The sequence below is a fragment of the Echiichthys vipera genome, assembly GCF_963691815.1.
Source record: "Echiichthys vipera genome assembly, chromosome: 17".
Taxonomy (NCBI): domain Eukaryota; kingdom Metazoa; phylum Chordata; class Actinopteri; order Perciformes; family Trachinidae; genus Echiichthys; species Echiichthys vipera.
The window spans coordinates 20331281-20357775 of record NC_139842.1 but is presented as its reverse complement, the minus strand read 5'-3'; the positions used below and the strand labels follow the sequence as shown (position 1 = coordinate 20357775).

The 26495-nt window shown below is 42.0% G+C and overlaps 1 protein-coding gene across 1 annotated transcript; it reads right to left on the bottom strand.

The window, feature by feature from the left end:
- Window positions 1-1216: 1216 nt before the first annotated feature.
- map3k3 (mitogen-activated protein kinase kinase kinase 3) lies at window positions 1217-25947 on the bottom strand. Its single transcript, XM_083931328.1, has 17 exons — window positions 24930-25947; window positions 19629-19703; window positions 18996-19135; window positions 17787-17827; window positions 17251-17350; window positions 16379-16492; window positions 15961-16081; window positions 14740-14873; window positions 14494-14567; window positions 14297-14364; window positions 12617-12712; window positions 12359-12520; window positions 11860-12008; window positions 10304-10435; window positions 9045-9174; window positions 7091-7268; window positions 1217-5379 (listed from the first exon to the last, which is right to left on the bottom strand). Exons 2-17 carry the CDS (start codon window positions 19630-19632, stop codon window positions 5151-5153), a joined length of 1872 nt encoding a protein of 623 aa, XP_083787454.1. The 5' UTR covers window positions 19633-19703; window positions 24930-25947; the 3' UTR covers window positions 1217-5150.
- Window positions 25948-26495: the final 548 nt, after the last annotated feature.

The following is a 26495-nucleotide window of genomic DNA, read 5'->3' as shown; positions in this document are numbered from 1 at the left end:
TCACAGCAAAAAACGCAAACAAAACAGTTTCTGCCTGTAGTGTCTACTGCTTGAGTTTAAAAAGTGCTATATAAACAAATAACGTTACTTATTATCATATGCTAGAAATAAAAGGATCATAGCTGTTCTGTGAGGACACTTCAGCACAGCACACCTTTGAAAATGAAATTCTCTGAAATGCCTAATGTAATGTGTTTGCATGCTAACTATACTGCACTACAACGCCTAAGTGCAGTCATTACGACAAATAATCACAAATAACATGATTTCTGCACAATGTTGGGCCTAAACGTACGGATGTTAGGATTGATTTGGATAGTAGTTATTAAATGGCAAACAAGTGAATCATAATCCATCATCAGTGTGGCAAATATTCATTTGTTGAGATTTTTTTTTTACTTTCAATTTTTATATTATAGCCAGTTGGCATTAGATGCAGGTATTTGGTCAAAAACAAATTAAAAGTATTGTGCAAGTCAAATGTTTGGCCAGACGATGGTGCTAGAAGAAGGCTTTTTAACGTCTCGGACTGTGGGCCTCTCTGAGGAACATCTAAAAGGTTAAAGAGACAAAGATTATTCACACTGGGCCTTGAATGTTAAACAGCTACCAGCTTTATTTACTGGCATCTTCAATGTAGTGATGGTGCTTTATCAGGTCGAGTGTTTATGATTCATTTGGAGACGATAAACATTTTCTTTCATATATGAGAAAACAAAGAGGGTGCATGCACAGTGCAGCTCCTCTCATCTTCTCTGTAACCATGTTATCCGTCTTGAATCTTTCCGACAGAGGACAAACTATAATTAATCAATTCATAAAAAGGAAATAAAAACCTGTCAAAAGCAATGCATCTCTGTGTCCAACAATTCAAGAAGGCCCTTTGTTCCTCACAATCCGCTTCCACATCTCACAGCCAGGCACGGTTGTAGAAAAATCTCTCCTTCCTGTGTCCGTCTGTTTCCCTTCACGAGAGAAAAAAAAGAGGGAAAGAAACTAAATGAGAGAGACAGAGGGAGAAAGAAAGAGAGGAAAACGAGTGCATCAATCAAGAAGCGTCTTACTGCCAACAATGAGGTCAGTCTTTCATTAACTGGACTCACCCAGTCTGGACAAAGCACCACTACTGTCCTCCCACACATGGACACAAATTAACACACGCTTTGTAAAAACAATTTATTTGTTTTGGAGAGAGGGCATGACACATATACATATCTATATATATATATACCGTCATTAAACATACTATTCTTTTCTTGCTGTAAAATAAATTTGATACATTAGACGTTGCACTGCAAGTCCTGTCGTGATACATAATCATACATTTACATATATAGATCTCTAAAACAACTAGTTTGTATTCATCTGCTTACCACAGGGTTCTTTTTTTTATCTTTTTATCTCGCCGTCAGTTCCTTAAAAATGCATTATTTTCAACACTAAACATATTTAAGCTGCCTTTAGCCTGCAGCAGCCCCATAGAAGATGATCATGTTAGCGTTAAAGGGATAGTTCAGAGGTTTTTAGGAGGTACTTCTCCATAGCCAGTGTGCTGCCGACAGTAGGTGGCGGTCGGCACGCCCCCAGTTTGGAGAATCAGGACAGAAGCTAAACATATTCAATCTATATCAGTTTAAGTGTACGATATATTTAGAATGATTTCCCCGCTTGACCTCGCCGTCAGACATCCCTGTTTTAGTTAACGCTGTGGGAACTTAACCCGTTCTCTGCTCTCGTCAAAGCCACCAGACTCCATTGACAAAAAAAGTTATTTTACCTCGCAGAACACAGGAGCTGCTTGTCTGTCGCTGCGTCGATCAGTTCATTTGTTAGTTTTGTTACTTCTCAACCCTTTTTTTACCAACAAAGTCACACAATAACACGAAGAACCTAACAGACCTAAGCAGCGGTAGACCAGCAACTCCTATGTTCTGTGAAGTAAAATGACTGTTTTTGTCAATGGAGTCTGGCGGCTTTTACAAGAGCACAGAACAGCTTCAGTTCCTCCACATAAACTCAAACAGGGATGTCTGACAGTCAGGTAAAGCAGTGAAAATATTCCTAATAGAGCGTACACTTAAACTTCTTTTAGGTGGTCCCTTTTCCGGAAGTCTAAAACATGTTTAGTTAGTACATTTCTTATTTTCCCTGCCCGTTCAAACTGGGAGCGTGCGGATCGCCATCTACTGTCGGTAACACGCGGACTATGGAGAAGTACCTCATACAACCACACTTCAAAAACATCAGAACCATCCCTTTAAGGTAGAAAACCCCTCAATACGGGACTCGTCTGAACCCTGGGATAAACAAAGTCGTCATTTGGGTTGAAAGGCGAACTCTGAACTCGTTTAGCACTGGCTCCCGTCCTGCTCGTCTTTGGTTCACACGCACACACCCTTTTAATTACATTTCACTAACACTGAGATCACACAAAAAAATACTCCCAGCAGCAGTTAAGCCCTTAAAGGTTTCATTCATGAGAACTCACCGATGCGTCAAAGCAATATGAGCAAATGATGCAAAGTTTCCGTAACACTGTCAGGTAACACTGTCATCTAAATGTATAGCTAAGGATGTGTGGGAAAGGTTTTTTTTTAAAAAGCTGGAACAAGAAACCAGACGGCCAGAGTTCGTTTTTCCGCCCATTTTTCATTTATAAACCCCAATTCTGTAATGTCTGCAAAACCAGCTGCTTCCAATGATTTTTACTTTTTTAACGACTGAGAGTGTCATTCGATTTGACACAGTCTAAATATAAAAAATATATTTATACACACACACACATATATATATTTGCCTTTAAAAATCTAATTGGGATGGACATGGGGATATAAATAAAAATGAAACAATTTTCACATTGACGTAAAAATAAAAAAATTCTGATTTGGTAAAGAAAACAAAACCACAAAATTCAATTTCTACATAAAAGTGCATCTGATTTAAAATTGATCCTGAAGGCTTCTCAGTCAGGGATGTTTGGGCCAGACGCACATGAACAGTCACTTCCAAATTAAGGTCGCTTCACTTTCATACAGAGCTGATACGAAGAGTCCTTAGAATAACACTTTATCTGCCTCTTTTTGTGGCACTTTGTCGGCTGAGAACACCTGTGATGGCAGGTAGAAGGAAGAAGTCACATCGAGGCAAAAGGTAGAGAAGACGGAGGAGTCAAAAAGAAAAATCCACCCTCAGCTCCTCTTACAAAGCTACACGTTATCCTCAGACTTTATACCAGTAGATTACTCAAATTCCTGCACTGTACTGAAATGCACTGATGCACAATGTATATCGTTACTGATAAATGATCAACCGCTAGCGAGATATTAAGAATATTATGTATTATTTTGATAGTGAATAATAATAACGTATTGAGCAAACATTGACCAATCTCAGAACACACCAGCTATCTGTCTGACAACAATTAAGACTTCCTGTTCTGAGCAGCGGTCATTGTTTACGGTCCGATTAGCAACTAGGAACCAAGCCCCACCATAGCAGGAAGTGCCTGAACTGCAGTTCTCAGAGTGTCCACTAGGGGCAGGTTTCATAATAGAGCAGTTTCTCATTGACCCCCATGTTAAACAGGCCGTTTTCACAGCATCATTAAACCTGTTTAAGGACTGGTACAAAAAAGAAATCTAGTCTGTATGTTTAGGTCATATCTCCATGACAACACTGAGGGGGGTTAATATTTTTTGTACCAGGCTAGTTTTTATTTCATTGCAGGTTAAAGTTCATGAATAATTAGGGGCGTGGCCTCTTGAGTGACAGCTAGCCACTGACCCACACTTCTCCTCAGAGGTATACGTCAGCCAGATGGACGTATCTCCCTCCCCCCAACGTCACATACATGCCCTTTTTTTGGTAAAAGGAAATGTGGCGGAGTCTGACAAGATGGCGACTCCCATAGGTGAGTACGATCGGATCAAGTTGAGAGAACGGACCTTGATGGAGAGGCTACGTCAATTCTTTATGCAGTTTATGCTTGAGACGATGGAGACCATGTGTCTCCCAAACAGATATCTGCATATGAATGCAGATAAATAATAACAAAAAGCTAATTAACGGACTGTGTTTACCTGCATGTAACCATGCAACCAAAGTGCCTTTCTTACATCAATGTCATCTATTTTTTGTTTGTTTGTTTTTACTGTTGAATATTCTTTTTTATAAAAATAAACAAAACACGAGTTTTTGTGCAGTGAACTGAATATTCAGAGTCTTTAAGGATTTGGGGAATACCCTCAACATAGCAGAAAGTGTTGTTGAACAAAGTTTTGTTGGGATTTTTTTCCCAAATCCAGATGGTGGCCGGAACCAAATATAATTGTTTGTTGTTGTTTTTGTGCATTGCAATGGATATTTTTACATTTAGATGTTTTTTTTAAGAGAAACAGATGCTTGCCACTACAAAAGTAGCTGCTGTGCATCATGGTCTACTGTCAGTGGAGAAATGGGCATATTTGGCTCTTATTATTCATTTCTACCTGTAAGAGAACTAAAGCATGTTAAATGATGTCTTAATTCTGGGGGGCTGTTTAAAACGGACTATTCTTCCATGTGACATCACTTCATCTGCATCACAAAAAGCTTGTTTAAGGGTGGAGTTTTCTTTGTTTAGAACGAGACAGAGACGAGGTGGAAAAAGAAAAAGAAAAAGAGAACAACCCTGTCCAGTTAACACTTTAAAACGGTGCTCAGCTAAATGATTCAAACACTGTCGGTGTCTCTTCCTGGCATTCCTCATTCCTGCCCAACAAAAGTGAAATCAAACACAGGAGGGAATACTTGATAAAGACACAACTGGTGCATGACTTGAATGATGTTGAAGTGCATCATTTGGAGTGTGTGTGCGTTTGTATCAGAGAGATCCGCAGCCCACCAGGTACGTAATGTTGTGTTTCCCCCTGGTGGCGACTCCTAGAACAGCATTTACTGGCATTGGTTTCATAGGCATTGTTGACAGCCCCTGTCAAACTGTCTTGTTATTTGGATTTCTGGAGGAGGATCTGAACGGTGGCAGAGTCTGTGGGTGGGTTTAACACTGACTTATAGACCAGGTCCGTGTCCGGGTTTCTGCCATGGATGGGTTTCAAGGAAGCTACAGATTCTGCTGAGGCTGTGGTCAAAGTTCAGAACCCGGGCAGGTTTCAGCAAAGTATCTGGGAGAAGGGATGCCTGAGCAGCTCCTCAGCGCTCGGCCTGTGTTTGGCCTCCACAAAAATGCAGCTTATGAAGTCCCGTGCCTGGTCGGAGGTGTGCGAGGGCAGCAGCGGGTTGGTGGGCTGGGTGGCGATCTTGAATATCGCCGCCATGGCCTCGTATTCGGCCCACGGAGGCTTTTCCGTCAGCATCTCCACCACCGTGCACCCGAGGCTCCTGTAAGAGAAACACATGATTGTTCCTGCTTTCGTTTAATCTGCAGCGGAGTCGCATAACAAGCTGAAACAAACACCACATATGAGCCGCTCGACACCAAAGCTTCACAGGAATGTTTTGAGTGGAAACTTTCACACTCGCTCCTCCACCTGTCTGGGAGGTACACGCTCTCCTGGGAGCGTTACTCCCCCTCCAGCCTGGGCTGAGAACCTGGAACATACCAACCTCTGTTACGACCTGTCTGACTGGCCATCAGCCAATCACATCAATCCACTGGTAGGTCACCACCCAATCAGATTGCATAAGGGAACGTTGTTTTGCTCTGTGTGTGGGAGTGTGGTAAGAACTGGGTTACATACAGCAGGCCAGGCTCCCCACTTTATTAAAAATGTTTCCCTGTGAGAGATTCTGTCTCGTTAAAGGGATAGTTTAGATATTTTTAAGTGTGGCTGTGTGAGGTCCATGTTCAGTGTGTTAGTTACAGTAGATGGCGGCCCCAGTTTGGACATGTGCATACTGTACTGATGTTAAAAAATGAATATCAGTTTAATTTTACTTTATGTTTAGAATATTTTTAGCGCTTTACTTTGCCGTCAGATAGCCGAACTGAACTGAAGTTGTTATTAACGCACTCTTCAAAGACAACAACCCCACTTCAAAATATCAGAACCATCACTTTAAGAGTGAGACGTTTGTATTTTTTTACACGTCTCATCCCGTCGGCCCCTTGAGAACTTCCTGCTCAAACAAAATGATCCTGATGAATGAAGGTACGTGTATTTTCACTCAGTCAGTAAATAGACATGACCTTCACCCCTCGTTCAAACTAAACTAGTTTTACTGGGTGCTGCAGGTTTTATTTGCATATGTGTTTTGCTTGTACCTCAGATGTAAAAAGCCATGATGCCTGTGTTTGTGTATGTGCATGTTTGTCAGTCACATCAGCACAATTAGCACCTACAGTATATTCCTTTAAAGCCAACTAATGTTACTTTGTTTGTGACACTGGATTAGCAGAAGTTAAAGTACTTCTTAATCCCATTAGGAATCCAGATTTATAAATCTAAAGGAATCCATTTAAATGCTCTTTCATACAGTGGGCTCTTTGTTATTTATTGTCCTAGACAATACATTTTTAAACTCTGCTAAACAATATCTACCAGGAGATTTAGTCACTCAAACTATGTATCAATAATACAGATGTCAGCATCTTTTCATCAAATACGTTTGTCAAAGAAGTGAAAAGTCGTATACTGTGTATACTTTTGTCTCACTGGGATGGTCTTTCTCATATCATCATTAAATTGTGTGCAGCGATTTGTGCACTAATGTTCTCATATTATCATTATTATTATAATAATTTCTGCAATTTCTTTGCATTAATATTCTCTTACATTCACTTATTCTTTATGAACATACATTATGTTTTATAGTGTCATAATGTGAACAGCTTATCTCTGCTTTTCTTTATACTAAGTTTTTTTTTCCTAAGTGTTTTTGTTCTCCTCTATGTGCCTCTGCAAATCCCCACCCCGGGGACAAATAAAAGTGTTTCAAATTTGCAAAACATGAAAATCCACACCGTGTATTTGTTCTCCTAGAAATAGTTTCCATTAAGAAACCTTCTCAACTAATATTATTTCAGCTCAAGCACAAACTCCACCCCTAAAATCACTTCAAACATTAAACAGCAATGATGTGTGTATCTTACCAGACATCAGCCTTCCTGCCGTAGCCCTCTCCGCTGATCACCTCCGGGCTCATCCAGTAGGGGGTGCCGGTCACAGAGCGGATGCCCGTGCCAGACATGCAGATGGTCTGCAGCCTCTTACTGGCACCGAAATCTCCGAGCTTCACGTTGCCTGCTGAATCCCGCAGGATGTTGGCACCTAAGTTGACATGAAACACAAATCACCAATCACCTTCCACACTCTGTCAAACACAAGCATCTATAGATTTAAAAAAAACGTGTAAATAAAGATCTAGGGCCTCATTTATCAATCTTGCGTGAAAACGGGCGCAGATCTGAGCGCAGAATTGTCAATTGGTCGTATGACAGGTCCCACGTGTGATTTATGAAACATTCGTATCGGACCAATCTCAGCGTACGAATGAGCGGGCCTTGATAAATGTGGCGGCTGAATTCGATCGTCATTAACATGTTACGCCCTTAAATACTCCTGTTTCGGAGGCCTCGCCCACTGAGGTCAAACACGGAGAGAAGGAACGCAGGTTAGAAAAGAAACTTTTCCGACACACAGATCGGCATCCTGACATCCGAGATGGAGCAAAATAAAGTTGTGTTTTTTGTCAGTCTTAAGAGTGGAATAAAAGGGGCCCATAAAAACGCTGTGTGCAAAAGAATAACTGAGGCAGTCAACCCGAAGCAGCGCTCCACTGAGACTACGCACTGTTGGACAGGTGTTGTGCCGTATTCAGCACCCCTGCCGTGAAATGCACCCCCTGGCATTATAGGTGATGTTCTGGATCAGAAGGCTGTTGTTTCCACCAATAGGAGTAGTTTATATACAGGTAACCACATTAAAAGCACACACTTTTGAACCTATTAATTGCAAGAAAAACTGGGATTATATTTAGGAAACGCTGAGTCAAATACATTCAACTTGCTCAAAAGATCCATTTATTTCATTTAGTAATTATGGCTGCAGTATATTTACACAGAACATACAAAAAGGTGTTGTTTTGTGTTCGCTATTATCCAAGTTTGTGATTTTAAACTCTTTAAAATAGTTTAAAGACTGTAAGTAACCAATGCTCTGACCGTTATGGGTTACCTGTATATAAACTACTCCTATAGGTGGAAACAACAGCCTTCTGATCCAGAATATCACCTATAATGCGAGGGGGTGCATTTCACGGCAGGGGTGCTGAATACGGCACAACACTGGCGCTACCGGTGGGTCATTAGGTATTCCGTAAGAGACCTCTGTCATCTAGAAGAACCATACCAAGATGTCAATCATCTGATACCTTGTTTGATTTAATGCAATTTATCGAGGGTAGCCACTAACCGAGGAGATGACTTTGGCTCTGCAGTGCGTCTTGCTGCAGCCGCGAGCCAACACATTAATTCATTAATTCATCTTCAACCGCTTGTCCATGTCGGGGTCGCGGGGGGCTGGAGCCGAGCTGTTTTAAAATATAAAAGAATCGTGTGTCCCCCCCTGGTCACCTGGCCACCACGTTTAAAAGCGACAGCTTGGCATCACAAATCACCTGTACATTTATCGAGTGGTAGTTTTTGCGAATGATGAATGCGTAATCATTAATGGATGGTGCCTTCAGACGCACATGAGTACAATCAATTGCTCCAACCACAATTTTTATTTTTTTATTGGTTTTAAGAATCCGTTTTGATCTGTTCTTAATATGTGACTGCTTATGCTTAATGACAGCTGAGGTTTGTTCATTATTCTCAGCCAGGTTTTGCTGTGCTGCACCGCAAATACACAGGCTCAAATTTGCGTACACGACCTCAGACCAGACGTCAGATTTGATCGTAGCTCCCGCTCACGTCCAAATCGATAAATGCCGAAGTTTGCCAGGAAATAGTCGTACGCACGTTTTTCTGCCGTACGTTCGTTTGATAAATGAGGGCCCTAGTGTCCAAACAGTATTAAGCCTCTGTAGTTTAACAGGCCCACCTTTGATGTCCCGGTGTACGATCATGTTGCTGTGCAGATAGGACATGCCCTCCAGGATCTGTCTCGTGTACTTGCGGGTCACGTTCTCTGTCAGAGCCCCGTAGGCCTTAAGCTGGTCTTTGACTGAACCCTGACAGGAAGAAAGCACATGCTTTACACGACAGGAGACCGACTGAGCACATCCAAGGTTTAAAACCACTAAATGTAGCCCGTCATTGAAGGTCTTAGAGAGTCACAGAAGTCACAAAATCTTGCATCTGAAGGAGATCCGTGGTGCGTTTAAAGTACGGGCAATGAAATTGGCCTTTAGTTCCAGAAACTATGAAGTCCCAGGAACTAAACTCAAAAACTGAATCAGGGAATACACTTTGCAGACTCTCTCTCTAGGAAATGTATGTGACGTCATCTTGTTCTACTTCTTTATGGGTTTTCCAGTTAAACTCGATAAGATATTTCTGACAACAAAAAAAACAAGCTTACGTTATGGAGAATAACTGAGGATTTTGTGCAGATGTGGAGGACATTATGCATTTATTTTGGTATTGTTCAGTTTAAGGACGTCAGGATTAACCGATTTATATCATAATGTCACGGTAAAATTGTAGATGCTACCATATCTATAGTGTGCTGATTCCTCTTTTGTTAACCGCTGAAAACCAATCTTGCAACGTGTGTGCGCAAGTTTGATGTGTGTGTGAGAGAGTCTTCTGAGAAGAAGAGCTGTAAAAATGTCAGAGGAAACAGACATTCCAGCTTTTTATCTACCAAAACGCAGCGTGGGAGCAGTTTGGATATCAACAGAATGAACAGGGAGTTGTTGCAGAAGATGGATGTCCAATATGATACTCAATAAAACTGTATTTTATGGTTATTTCACAGCGTTTACATTTAAAACACACACATAACTTAACAGTCCAGCTACAAGGTGCTGCACTGTCAGATTATGAGTGAATGCAGAGCTTTACTGTCTCTGTTTGTGTGTCTTGTGTTCTACGCTTCAGTATCTGACGCTGAAGGGGAAGGGCATCACAAAGCTGCGGTTGGGAATCAGAATGCTGCTCACCCTACGCTGTTATTGGCTGGAAATTAATCCCCCATGTGGGCCAAACTTACACTGAGAAACGTCCACGTCACTCTCAAATACCAAGTAATGTAATGATGCTCGATTTGAATGATGATTTCTTGGTTTCAACCTGTGAAAATAACCATTTCTCTGAGCCCTGGTTGAAGCTGTGACATTAAAAGCTGCTGGGACTCACCCCCGGCATGTACTCCATGAAAATAGTGAGGGTCTTCTCATTGTGGTCCCTCAGGCAGCCGTAGTACTGAACGATTCGCTCGTGATGCAGATTTTTCAGCAACTGGATTTCGCACTCCAGAGCGCTGACCTCCTGGACGGACACAATGAGAAGCAGGGGAATTAATTACCCACTTCAGCTTCACATAACACTGAAAAAAAAGCTGCCATTTTCTGAACAATGCATTTTTGTCGATTTGCTGTTTTCATTTGTAAACGAAATGCATCTTCCGGACCTGACAGAGCCCCGCAGGCTCTGTCACATCTGATGACAAGCAAATGTAACCGTAAACACAACAAGGATGACAACATGTGGAGTCTGCAAAGAGTGAAACCTAAAACAGAGAATGAATGGAAGCCAATGGCCGCGTTCCCCGAAAGAAGTTCCTGTGTTTACTTCAGATAATGAGGCCACAACAGAGAGAGAGAGAGAGAGAGAGAGAGAGAGAGAGAGAGAGAGACAGAAGGAAGTCAAAGTAATCCCTAAGTCCCGACAGAGAAGCCGGTTTAATAACAACAACGAGGGGGGGTGAAGGGGTGACAGGAGGCCAAGGCAACGCTGACCCGTCACCCCTCGCCGCCACCGCTCCCCCCACAACACCCGGCTCCTCTCAGACACAGGAAGTGACAGTGCATGTTTTCTCTGTGGAGGACAGGAAAAGACATTAAAAATGGGGAAGAGGGGGGTTGAGGGAGGAAAGAAAACCTCTTCAATACATTCCACTTCTTCAGTTATTCAATCTCTTTCCTGCAGAGTGGTTATTTTATTTCTGTGTCAGGGGATAACACAAGGTTTTTGTGGCTTCACACCTGATCTAAGACCACAAAACTTTCATAGCGGATTCATCAAACGCTCAGTCAGTTATTCTAATTACCTGCACTGCAGCATAATGGGCTCCAACCAACTAACATGCAAAACATATAAGGTCACTCTTTGGCACTTTTACAGTTGTGCAAACTTGTTATTGATCAACAAACTAAGGTTTGATATTTGACGAAAGACTGTAATGTCACTGTCCAGGAGTTATATGGTATACGTCAAAGAGGAAATGACACCATTTCCTGACAAGAACAGCTGACTTTTTAAAATGCAACCAAGAAGAAGCCAAATATCTAATCTAATGTACATGTAAAATCAGCAAAGCTAATTAAAAGTAAAAAAGTAATATATATATATACTGTATATTACATCTGAAGTAATAACAAGAGTTAGCAGTAAATGGGAAACATCAAGAGAGAATAGGAAGGCACAAGACAACAGAGCAATTTCCTCAATCGCCCAAAATTTTGATGAAGAATCTGTTTTTTGAAGGAAACAAGTTCAAAATTCTTTGTTTTCACCCCTTAATGTAAATATCTTCTGGTTTCTTTCCTCTTTGAGTTGTGGACAAAACAAGACGTCATCTCGGGCTTTGGGATTGACATTTTCTGGACCAAACAATAAAAAATAATGACAACCAGGCATTCTGTCTCGGTGTAAACATGTAAAGTCGATCCATCCGTGTTCGTGTGTCTTACCTTGCTGGTCTCAGGACTCTCAGGATCAAACTGGACCTGCTTGGCAGCCAACTCCCTCCCAGTATCCACATCGTAGCACAGGTAAACCCGACCAAACGCTCCCTGGCCCAGAAGCTTTCCCCGCCGCCACGTCAACGGAGCACTGGGCGCTGAAATACACACACACACACACACACACACACACACACACACACACACACACACACACACACACACACACACACACACACACACACACACACACACACACACACACACACACACACACACACACACACACACACACACACACACACACACACACACACACACACACACACACACACACACACACACACACACACACACACACACACACACACACACAGGGTACAGTTTACATAGGAATCAATAGATTTAAGCATTGGTATTTATCTCTTAAGAACTTCATCCTAAGAAGGTGAACTGTGTTGTTTTCTAAATGACTTTTTGTTGAGTGTTGTTCTCGATCAACACTCACACTTATGTGCGACAGATCGATCTTGTGGCCGGAGCCTGCCCTGAGCGTCGACCAGCTGCCAGCTGCCCACACTCTCTTCGCTGCCGTTGAGCGACCGCCGCGAGGGCACCAGGGTGAACAGGTTCCCCTGGGGGCGACGGATCCGCGGGAACGTCCGACGGCCTGAAGGAGAGCAAACACGAGAGAATAAGGGAGGAAACAGTGCACGGACAACGTAAGAAAGAAATAAGTCACATGCTAAAATGTTGATAGTCTCACCTTCACTGTGGTCCTTATGATGCAGGGAGACGTGGTACCTACGAGGATACGTGCCCCCTTTCCCTGCTACCCTGTCATACACATGATTCTCCCTGTCTGAAAGCAAACATCCAAAGGTCAAAGGTCAGCAGGATTACTCTGGAATTCAAACAGTTGCACACTGAGTCACACAGCATTCACGTGAAATACTTTATTTCCCTTCCATCGAACTTGAAATTACTGTTTATATAGATTTCTTGACCACATCAGTAAAGCTGTACCCTCAGCTTTTATGGAAGACAGAGTAGTTTTTATATGATTTATGGTTTGATGATTTTTAAACACAAACTTTGATGCATCTCTCACAACTTGCAGGCAAAGTCTACAGAAATCTTCCACCACTGCATCCTGATGTTCAGAGTTTAGAGTGTGTAAGGGCTTTGAACATGATCATGGAAGTATATATGGAGGTCATTCTCATGCTCAATCACCTCTTTTAAGTTGTTGCAGCAATTTTTGGGTCGATACCATTTATTACACAGATTTGGTGCTAAATTTAACAGTTTTCACCATTTGAGAATTGATCAAAATGATCAAAAACCCTCTAAAATATATGAAAACACAAAGACCTTGAGGAACACTATATAGAAATAATATAATAATATATATAATATAGAAAGAGCTGCGCTGTGATTTGAGATCAAACATTTTTGACATTTGGAGAGTGCTGTAAGAATTGCATATTCTGTGATTGGATGGCAAGCACTTGTGTTGTGTAAACTGTTCCTAAACCCCCTTTTTGTGTATATACGTAGCAAAGCACATGCATCCTCTAAAATGCTCTATATTTCTAACGTAACTGTATCACCAGTCGGACACTGTTCGCTGGTATGAGCCCTATCCAGACGGATCTGATCTACCGCAGTTTACGGCCTTTTCCTGGTGCTTTTACCTGGTGGTCGCCACCGAAGTGCAAGTGGAATTAATTTAGACACTTCTAAGAATCTACAAGTGAAATCATATCATAAATATTAAATTCCTATTTGTACATGGACATTTACTTGTCAAATTAGTAAATGAAAGTGACCTTGATGAGAGAAAGCAGTAAGAACGTTTGGGCGACGCTTAGCCTGAGCGGCTCAGGTGGGTAATTAAAAATAACCACCTGAAACCAAAAATGTAGGTTAAGAAGATTTTACGGTGTATTTTGGAGCTGTTAAAGCATGTTATTTTATTGTGAAGGTCTGAAGTATGGTTCCGGATGTTTTGACAGCACTGATGTTAATGTGGACGACCAGCAGCTCCCAGTGTTTACGGCGAGGAGATCGGGGCATCCGACAAGAGCCGAGAGGAGCACACGGCTAATTCACCGCATCCTTTTGACCACTCTTGTTAACACAAAGATAAGTTAGGCCGATAAAACGATATTTGGTTACAAAGAAAAGAAGTTAGACTTTAGTTTAACACCATTAAATTAACTCAAAACATTATAACATCATTTATATTTGTAGGTTAAATAGAAAGTTTGATAGAATTTAGCCGAAAACGATCCGACTGGAGGTCACAACAGCTCATTTTATACAGTCACACTTCATCACACATGATTACAACTGGGTTTCCACAAGTCCTGCTTTACACTGTGAGATGCAAGGGTGCTGCTTTAACACAATATTTCCCTGAGAAAGTTATGGCTGCTCTCACCTGAGCACTCCTGCCGATTATCAGGGTAACTCTTGGCTCTGTGCATGCGAGACTTCCTCAGTGAGGGGCTGTGAGAGAGTGAGAGACTTCATTTGGGTGTTTACATAGAGCAGGTTACAGTTTTTTCAAATTTTGCAGACACCAATGTAACGTAATGAGCAGTGAGATTATGGGTGAAAGAGTTTGCTCCTCCTCACCTGTCTGAGTTGCTGTCCAGAGACTGACAGCTTCCAGAGACAGAGTTTTCTGCACTGCTCCAGGGATCCAGCACCTGCACGGGGCACAATGGAAAATAAAAGGGTGTGTCCTGAAAAGATCTGCCAAAACACTTTCAAGATGTCAATAAAAGTCAGAAAAAGGTCTTCCAGCATCGAGGACGAGTTGTCGAGCAGTCATAAACACACCATATGATTTTTTATTTTAAGGTGAAGCTCTTGACTCACACACTGATCGCCGGTCTCAGGGATGAACTCGCCCTCGCTGTTTATGCTGGTGTATGAGCCTTGGCGGGCGATTCTCTGCTGGCGCTCCGGCACGTAGCCAGGAGGCGGCGAGCTACGCCCCGTGTTCTGAGAGCCTGGGAATAGACCGGAGTTAAGAACATAAAGGAAATATTAAATTTATGAACAATATCTGGACTTTACAAGCCTAAAAGGTCATCTATGTTGAGATTTATTTTCCATAGGGAGCTGGACGATATGACAAAAATCTTCTCTCTCGATAACGATATATATCACGATATAGCATGATTTCTGGTGATTCAAGAAAACAAAGAGTCTAAATCAGGGGTTTCAAAGTGATCCAGTAAAGGGCCGCTGGGGCTGCAGGTTTTCATTCCTACCAAGCAAAAACACACCTGACTTGAGTCATGCAATCACCTGAATTGTCTTCACACAGTTGATTTGTTGAATCAGGTGTTTTCTTGCTTGGTTGGAATGAAAACCTGCAGCTACAGCGGCCCTTTACTCGATCACTTTGACACCCCTGGTCTACATGAAATAATCACATGGTAAAGCCTATTTTTGTAAACTCCTGTGTGAATTAAATGCTCATTTTATTAAGAACTTTTGTGCAAAATGAACAGAACATGCAAGAAACAGCCAGTGCTAATGTCTAATACTGGGGATCCTAATAAAAACAAACAAACAGCACAAAAGCAAACCAGCAGGAGCTGAGACCACGCTCATACAACGAACATCCATGCAGTAGCTTCTGTGTTAGTGTCCAAATAAAATCCATATTCAGTCAGGCCCTCTCTCCCTAAAAGTGCTGATTGCTTTCAGTATGACTGAAAGGAGAAAACAGCAGAGAGATGGTTTTAATATTTATGGTCTGGTGCCTTCAAAGTCCAGCTCTCCAGCCCTCCTGCAGCCACTTCATCCTAAACCAGGCCACCGGTCCAACACACTAATAGCATTCTGTAATCTGATTGGCTGCGGTCCAGCAGGCATCGTCTAGTGATGGTGAACAGGAAAAGGAAGCGGACCCATTGCTAAAAGGGGAAGCCGAGGAAAGAACAGCCAAAAAGAGAGCGAGAGAGTAGGCGACAGACGGGGAAATCGAGGTCATGAAAAAGAAGACGTGACAGCAACCCATGACTGACTATTAAACATTAACGTGTGAACCATGTTGTTGCAGATAAGGGAAGTTTGAATGACATGTACCGGTTGACAGGTGGCGCCCCCTGGGCTCGGAGGATTGGTACGCCGTGCTAACGTCTCCAGTGGACTGGGAGGACTTGATCCTCACCTGCTTGCACGGCAGGTGGTGGGAGACGGAGGAGGCCTGCAGTTGGAAAAGAGGAGGTTTAAAAGACACGTGAGAGCCAGTTAGTGTGACCTAACTGTAATGAGGAACTCTGATTTTACACAACTTGGCTCCACGGTGAAGAAATGTAAGTGGTGCAATGGTGCGCTGTAAATGCACGCCCTGTGTGTGTGTGTGTGTGTGTGTGTGTGTGTGTGTGTGTGTGTGTGTGTGTGTGTGTGTGTGTGTGTGTGTGTGTGTGTGTGTGTGTGTGTGTGTGTGTGTGTGTGTGTGTGTGTGTGTGTGTGTGTGTGTGTGTGTGTGTGTGTGTCTCACGTTGCCGCGCTCCTGAGTGAGCAGCAGGATCTTGATGCTCTTCATGTTGGAGCTTCGGTCCAGCAGGTCTATCGCCTTGTCCAGGTCGTCCTGATCTCGCAGAGGGATGGACAACTGCGAGGATACGGGACAAACACGAACAGCATTAATAATATATATGTCAACAAACACAGAACAAGATTCACAAGCATACAAATAATGCACAATTTTAATACACAAACGACCTTTTCAATGTTATAGTAGGGTTGGGCGATTAATCAGATTATATCTGTAATAATTAATTCGCCTTCCAAAAGAAAATCGAGATAAAACGATTATTGTGATTTATATGATGCTCTCGTTTTGTCTTGCGTCATAAATCCAGCGTAACCTTTCATAGAATATAGTTTACCAAAATACTGAATATGAATTTAGGGGTTTTCAGCAGATTGTGGCAGTGAATTGCAAAATATTCCATCAAATATATGTTTATTTATTATTATTATGTACTGAATATAGTATGTTTAGCACTTGGAGGATATTTTTATATTATTCATTACATGTATATATATTGATATATTATTTTTTATTTATTGACATTTAGTTTTTAATTTGTTTTTCACAATCCACAGTAAAAATGACAAAAATGTTTGTTTTTTAAAAGTTCAATAAATAAAATGAATGAATGAATAATTAAATAACCGTGCTCTCAATATTAACTCAAACATACGATTTTGGCCGTAATCGAGCAGCCCTTACATGGAAACGAAGAAACACGCGTGCACATGTTCAGACACGTTTGTAGAGTCAGGTCCATCAATGGAAGTTAAATTAAGTTCATTTTTTCAAACAAAGACACTGAACATTCCTTGTTTTCAGCGTCTCCACTTTACCTCATTGTTCATATAATGCAGGTCTAGCTGCTGGCCGAAGACGGTCTTGACTTTCTGCTGGATTTCCTCGAACTGCACAGGCCGTCCAAACATCAGGATCCTGCCCACAAAATCACACAGACAGACGGATTACGGAGAGATTTGTACCGGCTGCGAAGGAAACTGCTTTGGACTTACATGCACATGTGCAAGCAAAATACACACAAGCTGCTGTTTGTAGTGTGTGCAGATTCCTCTTAAGTACACCTTGCATATTTGCGGTTTGCGCTGGCAGCCACAGACTAACCACAGTCCTTTCCTCCCGCTCACATACCAGTCTGAATTAAGTGCCGGACTGGAGTCTGAGATGTGCTCTTTTCTCATGAACTGGAACATGTGACAAGAGCTGCATGCCTGAGTGAGTGTGTTTATGTCTCTGTGTGAGGTCAGGCTCCCTCTTGCTTGTGTATAGACTTATACATTTATACAAAATCTATACACACACATATATACGCACAACATGCATGTAAAAAAAAAAAAAAAAAAAAAAAACTCACCTCCGCTCTCCTGAGAACTCAAACTTTATCCTGACATCGTCCTGAGAGAAAACAGAAATGTCAGAGATAACAAAGTAAAATGATTCTTCCAAAAATAAAGACTTAAAGAAGGGTAATTTGCTGGTAAAACATGTCCCTCTGTTCCTCGTCACTACGCCATCATTGGCGAAACCCCACTTCCACTCATAATGTGTCCAAACTTAAGTTATTGAGGTGGCAAAATGGTGCAGACGGTGTTTCCCAGGGGGACGATCCAGGAGCTCGGCTATTCTCTGTGGCTGCAGCTGTGGTAGACAGAGAGGGTGGGTGGGCTGCTGGCCACTTTTCCACACCGGCAGAATTCATATTTTTAGAGAAGTTAAAAAATAACTGGATTTGATAGATTTGTGCCTGGCTATTTTGGGAATTTAACTGTCATTGGGCTAAATTAGCCAACTGTTTGGGCTCAGGGAAATACTCAAATAAGAACACGCTTGATACATAATTACACGGTTCTTTATTATAGCAATGGATCCAAATCAGCATCTGAGGCCCTGATGACTTCTTACTTTAGCCTCATTCTTACTGAGGGACAAATCTCAACCTGTGTGTTTAGTTTGCCTCCACAGAGATGCAACTTTGTGCGAAAGGGACAGAAGATTCATGCTGTGGGCAGAAGAAGAGTCGCAGGAGTGTCTGATTCATCCACCTGGCCTCAGAAGGGGTCAGGTGGCCTCGATTTTGGGAACAGAAGTATTAAGCTGAAAATGAGCATAATATGCCCCCTTTATCACAAGAGATTGACGACATTCAACTTTACTTAAGAGAAAACAAAAGACTTGAGACTCGACTTGGATGTTAAAGACATGGTCCTGACTTGAGTCGACTGACATGTCTCTGTTTATTTTATGTTTTCATCTTAAAACAAATAAATATTAAAAACAAATCCTTTGTTCTTTCTTCGTTGTAAACACCAGCTTCTTTAGAATTTCAACTACTGAAACCACTTCCAGTGTTCATTCATTCATCTTACTTTTCATAAAATGTGTGTTTATGCATGGAATAAAGATGTTTGAGCTACAGGCCTCAGAGAAATCTTCGGTTATTTAATTGGAACTGAGTTTTCTGACTTTTCCTGGGAGTTAAATTATGAAGACACATCTTTACACAAGCTCAAGCTTCAAAACCATACGCAAATGTTCGATTTATGGTGACGCAGTTATACTGCACCTGTCTGTTGGCCTGGGCCTGTCTGTTGGCCTGGGCCGGTGTCTTGGGTTTGCCGGTGTCATACGACATCACGGGCTGGCGCCGTGTCATCTGGAGGGCAACCAGGTCCTTCATTATAGAGTGGAGAGCCTGCCTCTCGTCTGAGGAGGATAATGGGTTGGGAAAAATACACAATTAGATCGTGGATTGGATAATGGATGGCGTTTGGGAGTGTGTGACAGAAAGAGAGAGATATGAGCCCTTTGCACTTGCACTAAAAGGTGCGAGTCATTTTTTAACTACATCCATATTGAGCCTATCCTGAGTCCGGGTATTAGAGGCAGGGAAGGATTGCAGTGTTTATGATATGCCTATTCCCATGTTTGATCTCAAGGCAAGCTCTGCCTCAGCTGGACTCGCTCACAAAGAGAAAATATTCTGCTTGTGTAGCTTGGACAGACATCATACAGCCCCAGGGCGGCAAGGAGAACCAGACTCCCATCTCCATAATGCCGAAAAAACCAATCCTTCATCCGACAGCGTCTGGAGCAGCAGCTCACACGGGCCTCGGGGGTGGTGTTCGGTGCGAGGGTCTGTTTTTATCTCATGCTGTGAAGAAAACATTCTCTAAATGTCAGAAATTAGGGGACTTACTCATTGCGGCGATGTTCGGTCTACAAAGCAGTCTTCAGAAACGTGTTTGTGTGGTATTGTGTGCCAACCCACAGCCTGCAGTGACAAAAACAGAAATCACTTAGTCATAAGGGAAAGTGTGTAATAACTTACGCTGCCACTGTTTTTGTTCGTATTTCTTTGCTCAGAGACGGGAGAAGAAGGATGTGAGTCATCGAGGCAGACAGGAGATGACATATGACAAAGGTTATCAGCCAGTCTCGCAAAACTTGTCAGTATGCAAGCAAGTACCTCAGCCCATAAAACATCACCTTGGTGGTAAACAATACTGAGATGAGGAGGTCATGGGAGAAAGTACCAAACACTGCATCCGTATTATATGATACACTAGTCAGAGAAACTCATTTTCACTTACAGCACAAAACCTTTTCATGCACAATTCTTTGCAGACATATAAAACAACGTAACCTAAACTTGCAGAACACATACCCAAGGGTTTGCCTGACTACGTGCATGTGAGAATGCGTGCAGTGCAGTGTAGTTTTGACCATGAGAAAGAATGACAATTGGAAACGGCTGAAATTCAAGCTGCCCTGGCAGCCATCGGCCTGGCACGGTTCATACGTGGAGAAGGTTTTTTACGGGGTGTTTTCTGCCATTTTAAATATCTACCAGCTTTAAACTCCTCCGACTGCAACGAGCTGCAGAAAGCAGAACTCTGCTGTGTTTCAGCTCCATTGTTGATGTTAACAGAGCAATTTTATCGGCACAGTTCAAGGCGTCAACGGCACTATAAACTGAGGCATTTCCTTCAATGGAGAGGGTTTCCCCCAAAATTTGTACCAATAAACCATTGAATTTAAACTGTAATTATGTTACACACACAGGCCCTGAAATACACACATGCATTAAATGCAGGGATTTGCTCAAGGACACCTTGGCCGCGCTCCATACTTGGTCCGTACCGGGACTTGAACTTTGCAAACTTTTTGTTCCCGGACTGAGCTACTGCCCCCCTGTAACTGACACCATTAATCTGGATTACATAACATATATTTAGGTGGATATACTGTATATCAAACACATTAAAATGTCCATTATATACATTTTTCTATATGGATTCTGTTGATGGTTGAAAAACCAGCAGCCGGACATGGATTCGAGATGATTTACGTTCTGATCCTCACGTTATGTTCATTTTGCATTAAAGGCCTGAATAAAATACTCAGTACTTTTCATTTGTCAAGTATTTATATAGCTATGTGTGATACAAATCGTTATATATATATATATATATATATATATATATTTATATATGAAATGACCTATAATGGGGTAGAATATCTTGCCCTTAATGCCACTGTCTCTGTGAGGGTAGACCTGCACATTCGGAAGGCTATATGAGCAGAAAACGGGCAGCATCCGTACCTAAGGCAACTCATTGACTCTGTGGATTTCTGGGTAATAATCACCCACAGGAATGCCGGGCATGTCCGTCTGTGGTCGGAGGAGCGTTTCCACGTTGCTTTCAAGCTTCCGCCGCTCTCGTGTTCCCCTGCCATGGAGTACTTTTGTCCTTCAACCCTTCGAACTTCATGCATGGGCCATATAATCCCCTCCTAAAAGGGTGCGACCCCCCCCCCCCCCCCCTCTTGTTGCATGAATGTACGGTCACTTCAGGACACAACATGGTCTACTAGAGAAAGCAGACTGTAAAGGGAGCTGGATCTGGGGTGAAAAGCTCAAACTGTGCACCTTAAGGGGTCACAACAACACGTCAACAAACCTCTCTATCCATTCCCTCGTCTCTCCCTCTGCTTCTTCTGATCTTAATTACCTCCCAAGTGGAATGTGGGGAATTCAATGGAGAAGTAAGCTTCGCTCTACCAGTCCAGTCAGCTGTGCCCGCTTTATTTTCCTTGTATCACATTTCCAGGACTAGCAGGATTTGCATGGATTTTCCTCCCCCCTCTCTTCTCTGTCTGCTTTGAGAGGTGTTTAGTCTGAGGCTCTTTTTCCCAGCCACGGTTCTTACTCTGTCTCTGGCCCATCATGTATCTGGACTCAGGGCTTCACAGCAAAAATCCCCTGGCCCTGATGTCTCTCTCCTCTTTCAGGTGCACATGTGTTTTTGGGTTTAGGGTAACCCACCACATTTAAATATTGCAATCTCGACAAGTCGCTGATACTTGCCTTGGCTAAAGTGCCCTTTGTAGTGTTTCAATGCATACATATATATTCAAATTCAATTTCAAAAGACACAATTACTGTATGAATCACCTTGAGGAGTTTTGAAAACGCAGTACAATATGTGAAGGTCATGGAAAAGTTAAAGAGAAAAGGGAAGGTGTTAACCACAAAAACTATCTTTTGTCATCCAGAGAAAAAACGCTGTTACAACCGCAACATCACATGAAGGACCTCTTTCAAATTTTGGGAGATTTTGGTGGTTTACAGGGAAGATTGGAAGTGTCAGTCTCAGTGGCGTGCACAGACTTTTTGAAGGGTAGGGGCGTAAAGGAAAAAAAGGGCACATATAGCACGTCCTCGCCACTGAAGAGGGCACTTTAGCACACATTTTGGCTCCCAAGAGGGCACATTAGCACACGTTTTGGCTCCTAGAGGGCACCTTAGCACGCATTTTTGGCTCCTAAAGGGCACTTTAGCATGCGTTTTGACTCCTAGAGAGCACCTTAGCACGCATTTTTGGCTCCTAAAGGGCACATTAGCATGCGTTTTGACTCCTAGAGGGCACCTTAGCACGCATTTTTGGCTCCTAAAGGGCACATTAGCACGCGTTTTAGCTCCCAAGAGGACACCTTAGCACGCGTTTTGACTCTTAGATGGCACTTTAGCATGCATTTTGACTCCCAAGAGGGCACCTTAGCACGCGTTTTGACTTAGATGGCACTTTAGCACGCATTTTGACTCCCAAGAGGGCACTTTTGCACGCATTTTGACTCCCAAGAGGGCACCTTAGCATGCATTTTGGCTCCTAGAGGGCACTTTAGCGTGCATTTTGACTCCTTAGAGGGCACCTCAGCACGCGTTTTGGCTCCTAGAGGGCACATTAGCACGCGTTTTGGCTCCCAGGGGACACTTTAGTGCGCGTTTTTCAGCTATTGTCCTCCCCAGAATAGATTCGATAATGAGTTATAAAAGTCAGGAATCTAAGAGCCCACTGTGGTAAGCATTGAGTCACTGGTATTGACGCCTTCTAACAACACATGGATGTAATCCATGGAGTAATATGATGGATACAACCACATTAACACATCCAACAGCTCACAATCTAGTGCCTCTGTGACACGTTTTCATTTACCAGGCAGGTAACATGTTTCCTTGTATAAAGCTAACTCATGCTGCATTCATGTAACGTGGGAATAAACTGTAGCAACTGACTATTATAAAGACTTGCGCTGAAAAGCAGCAACAAAGTGTGGTCACAGCGAGCTAACATGCAATGTCTATGAAAACCTGCCTCAAACTGGCCTCTTCAGGTATATGCATGATTATTCCTGTCATGTATAATCATGCATCACTCTTTCACACTTCACAAATGTCCTAAACTCTGTGAATATTATATTTGAGTGTGTTTTCTTGAAAGCAAACATTTCCCCTTTGCTGCTCTGTGTCAAATACCTCCTTAATTGGACTTTTTAAACACTTCCACGCGTATGGCTTTCAACCAATTCTGTATTCTGTTTGTGATTGTTTCATTAAATCAGTATTTTAGATGAGGGTGGTGCTGTAAAGGAGGATGCACGTTCAGCCAACCGTCCTTGTGTAAATGAGGGTAAATAAACTCAGAGGAAAACTACCCGACAGTCCAGATGAAACATATTTTATAGTGTTTTCTCCATAAGAAAGGTGACGTAAAAGACGTTTTCAAGCAGGGCCGTAGCACAGAGGACACATACTGAAGTCATGTCCTCCACATTTTTATGGGACTTTTGGAAGTTTTAACTACTACACCTTCTACAGGGATGATCTTCAGAGTTACTGCAGGGAGAGTGTTTTTAATTATTTACAAAAAAGATTTACGTTAACATATATCCAACATATTATTAGCAAAGATAATAAAGATAAATGTACACAACATTGGAGGTGAGGAAGCCATCCAAGGATACAGTTAAGCTTAAAGATTCACTGTGCACTCCACATGCATCTTTAACATTAAAACATGATTATCATTTTAAAAGTTGAGTAATGTATGCACCATAAAAGGGTTTGTGTATAGGTATTAGGGCGCCCTACATATTACTGTAGGCCCAGTTTAATATGCAACTGAATTTTCTTACAATATATGTAGTAAAGGGCCTCAGCTCCAGCTCCATTTCAACTAAGAAGTCCTTAAAAACATTGCAGACTAGGGATCGACCTTAATTGACTTTACCGTTTTTTCCCCATCAGCCTTAGCCGATGACCGATACGGACTGCCGATTTTCTTGAGCCATATTTGGAGCCGATACTACTTTTGCTCCCTCAATTTACATCATAAAAGTTAAACAATGATGATAACAAATGTGAAGAGTCTCAATTTTAAAAAAGGAACATAAGTTTGAACTTGAACTTAAAAAAGGTGTCTCCAGCCACACAGAGCTGCCTGTGGACGCCTGTCTGTAAATAATGCCGGGAAAAAACTATCAGCGAACGCAGCAGCCCGCATCGGCCAAAACCGATACACCGAAAAACGCAAATATCGGCCAATAATATCGTCCGGCCGATGTATCTGTCTATCACTAATGCAGACCACTGTTTTAAAGACTCACAATCTAAAAAGGATTCCGTTTTTCCCAACTTTCTTGTTGGAAAATTATTGTTTTTGAAGAACAAAAACACATATTACACACTTTATTGTATTGAAAGTAGGGCCGGGCGACAATTCAATATGTAATAACTTTTTTTATGGAATCATATCGCGATGAAATCGAGATATCGTGACGCACAATTACGTCATTTAAACTGATAACAAGCACATACTTCAATTTCTCAGAAAATCTGTTGTGTAATATTCTGAGTTTAAACTTTTTTAGTTCTTAATAAAATAAGAAAAGTAACTAATTTGCTACCTATTTAATTCACACAAAAATATGCTTTACCATGTGGTTATTTCATATTGACTATTTATTAAATTACAAGAAAACACGCCACACTATGATATGTTATCCAGATTTAAAAATGATTGACAGAATATCTTTTTTTAAAAAGATTCAAGCAGAGAAGTTGACTTTTTAATGTTCCCCGTTGTGACCTGAATGCAGCATCATCCAATCATCCTATACCTGTCAACCATGTCACGTGCACCACCCTCAGCCTCACCTGTCGCCCCTGACGACCTTCCTCTCCCCGCGTGCAGCCGACTCACGGTCACCTGTGTCTCGCTGCAGCGATGACGCAGAAGGTCCAGCTGTTGCTCGCGTCCATCGGTGCCCCTCAGTCAGACCGACACACCGGGGGGAGAGTGTGTGTGAGAGCGGGGGCGCCCTGGCGGGGCTGACCCCCCCAGGTGACTCGTCTTCTTCAACGGGAAAATCAAAGCGCTCACACACACGGAGGATTCCCAGGTTTGTGAAAAACAAACAGATGTGAGTTGAACAGAAAATGTCCCGATGAAGGAGAAGAGGAAAACCCTACATCAGGCTGCTGCAGCTGCGGATCAGAGACAAACTTCTGCACCGCTGCAGCCCCGGACCTTTGGAAAACTTTAATTTCCAAAACATGTTTTCCCCTCGCGACGCTCGCAGCACAGAGATCCTTGAAAAAACAAAAACTATCTAGCAAACCAGGTGTAACAATAACCGTGTGGCCTGTATGAAATCCATTTGTGAGTTCGCCAGAGGAACGATTTCCGTGATTTTGATAGCCTCTCTTCCTGCTAACTTTGCAGATTTTTCCTTCTCTGTGTTGCCAGGTTGGAGTCCAGAACAGTCTAGGCTGCAGATGTCTTCACTTTTGCATAACTGCATCGCATTGCAACTTGAACACGGTTATGCATGTCACCCTATAAGCGTGCATAAAGGCCTATAATTAAAAAAAATATAATACAATTAGATTTAGATCAAACACTTCTTAGAGCCGCTGACCCTTAAATGAGTGTCCCGGAAGTATCCAAAGTGACTTTAATGTGAAGGAAAACTGTCTTGCAGCTTCTTCTGCGTCAAACCAAAACAAAGTAACAGGATAATCTTTCAGCCGAATACGTCAAACTTCCTGACAGAAAAAAACTATCGTCACCGGAACCCGCTTTTAAGCTTCAAAACAAGTCGTGAAGAGAACAACTGATGCGTCGCTCTCCGTCGTCCGTACGTGAGTTAGGAACACGGTTCACTCCCGGGGGGATTTCTGGATACTATTGAAACTATCTAAATAAGCGCCGTGCAGCAGCGGGAGCGAGCTGTTACTCGGTCGAAGTCTTTCTGAATGCGCAGGCACGATGTTATTAAAAGGGGCGGAGCCGCTGTGACGTCGTTGTGACGTAGGCTGTAGGAAAAGCGAGACATTGATTTTTTTAAAAGACAAAAAGAAAAAGAAAAAAAGAGATATTGTTATTTTTTTATGACAAGATTGTTTATATTTGACCTATTTATTTTATTTGGATTTTTTTTTACATTCACAAATGCGTCTGACTGAAAATAAATCACGAATACAACAATTTAACATTACATTTACACATTACATGGACTGGAAATTAGTTAAGCAATGAAAACAACTAAGTATATAAAATATTTAAAATAATATAAAATATAATAAAAAAATAAAAAATATGAATTCTTTATTTTTCTTTAATGGTTCTATTTTATTTTTTCCAAACCACTTTTTTTTCTTCCTCCCTTTTTCTTCTTCTCTTCTTCTTGTCCTTTTTCTTTTGTGTTTTGCCTTTTTTAG

Excerpts from the sequence above, each read along its gene's own strand:
- map3k3 (XM_083931328.1), bottom strand. Across the intron at positions 17,828-18,995 it reads AGGCCCAGGCCAACAGACAG|GACGATGTCAGGATAAAGTT; the intron begins GTGCAGTATAAC and ends GTTTTCTCTCAG. Across the intron at positions 5,380-7,090 it reads GGCAGGAAGGCTGATGTCTG|GAGCCTCGGGTGCACGGTGG; the intron begins GTAAGATACACA and ends TTTCTCTTACAG.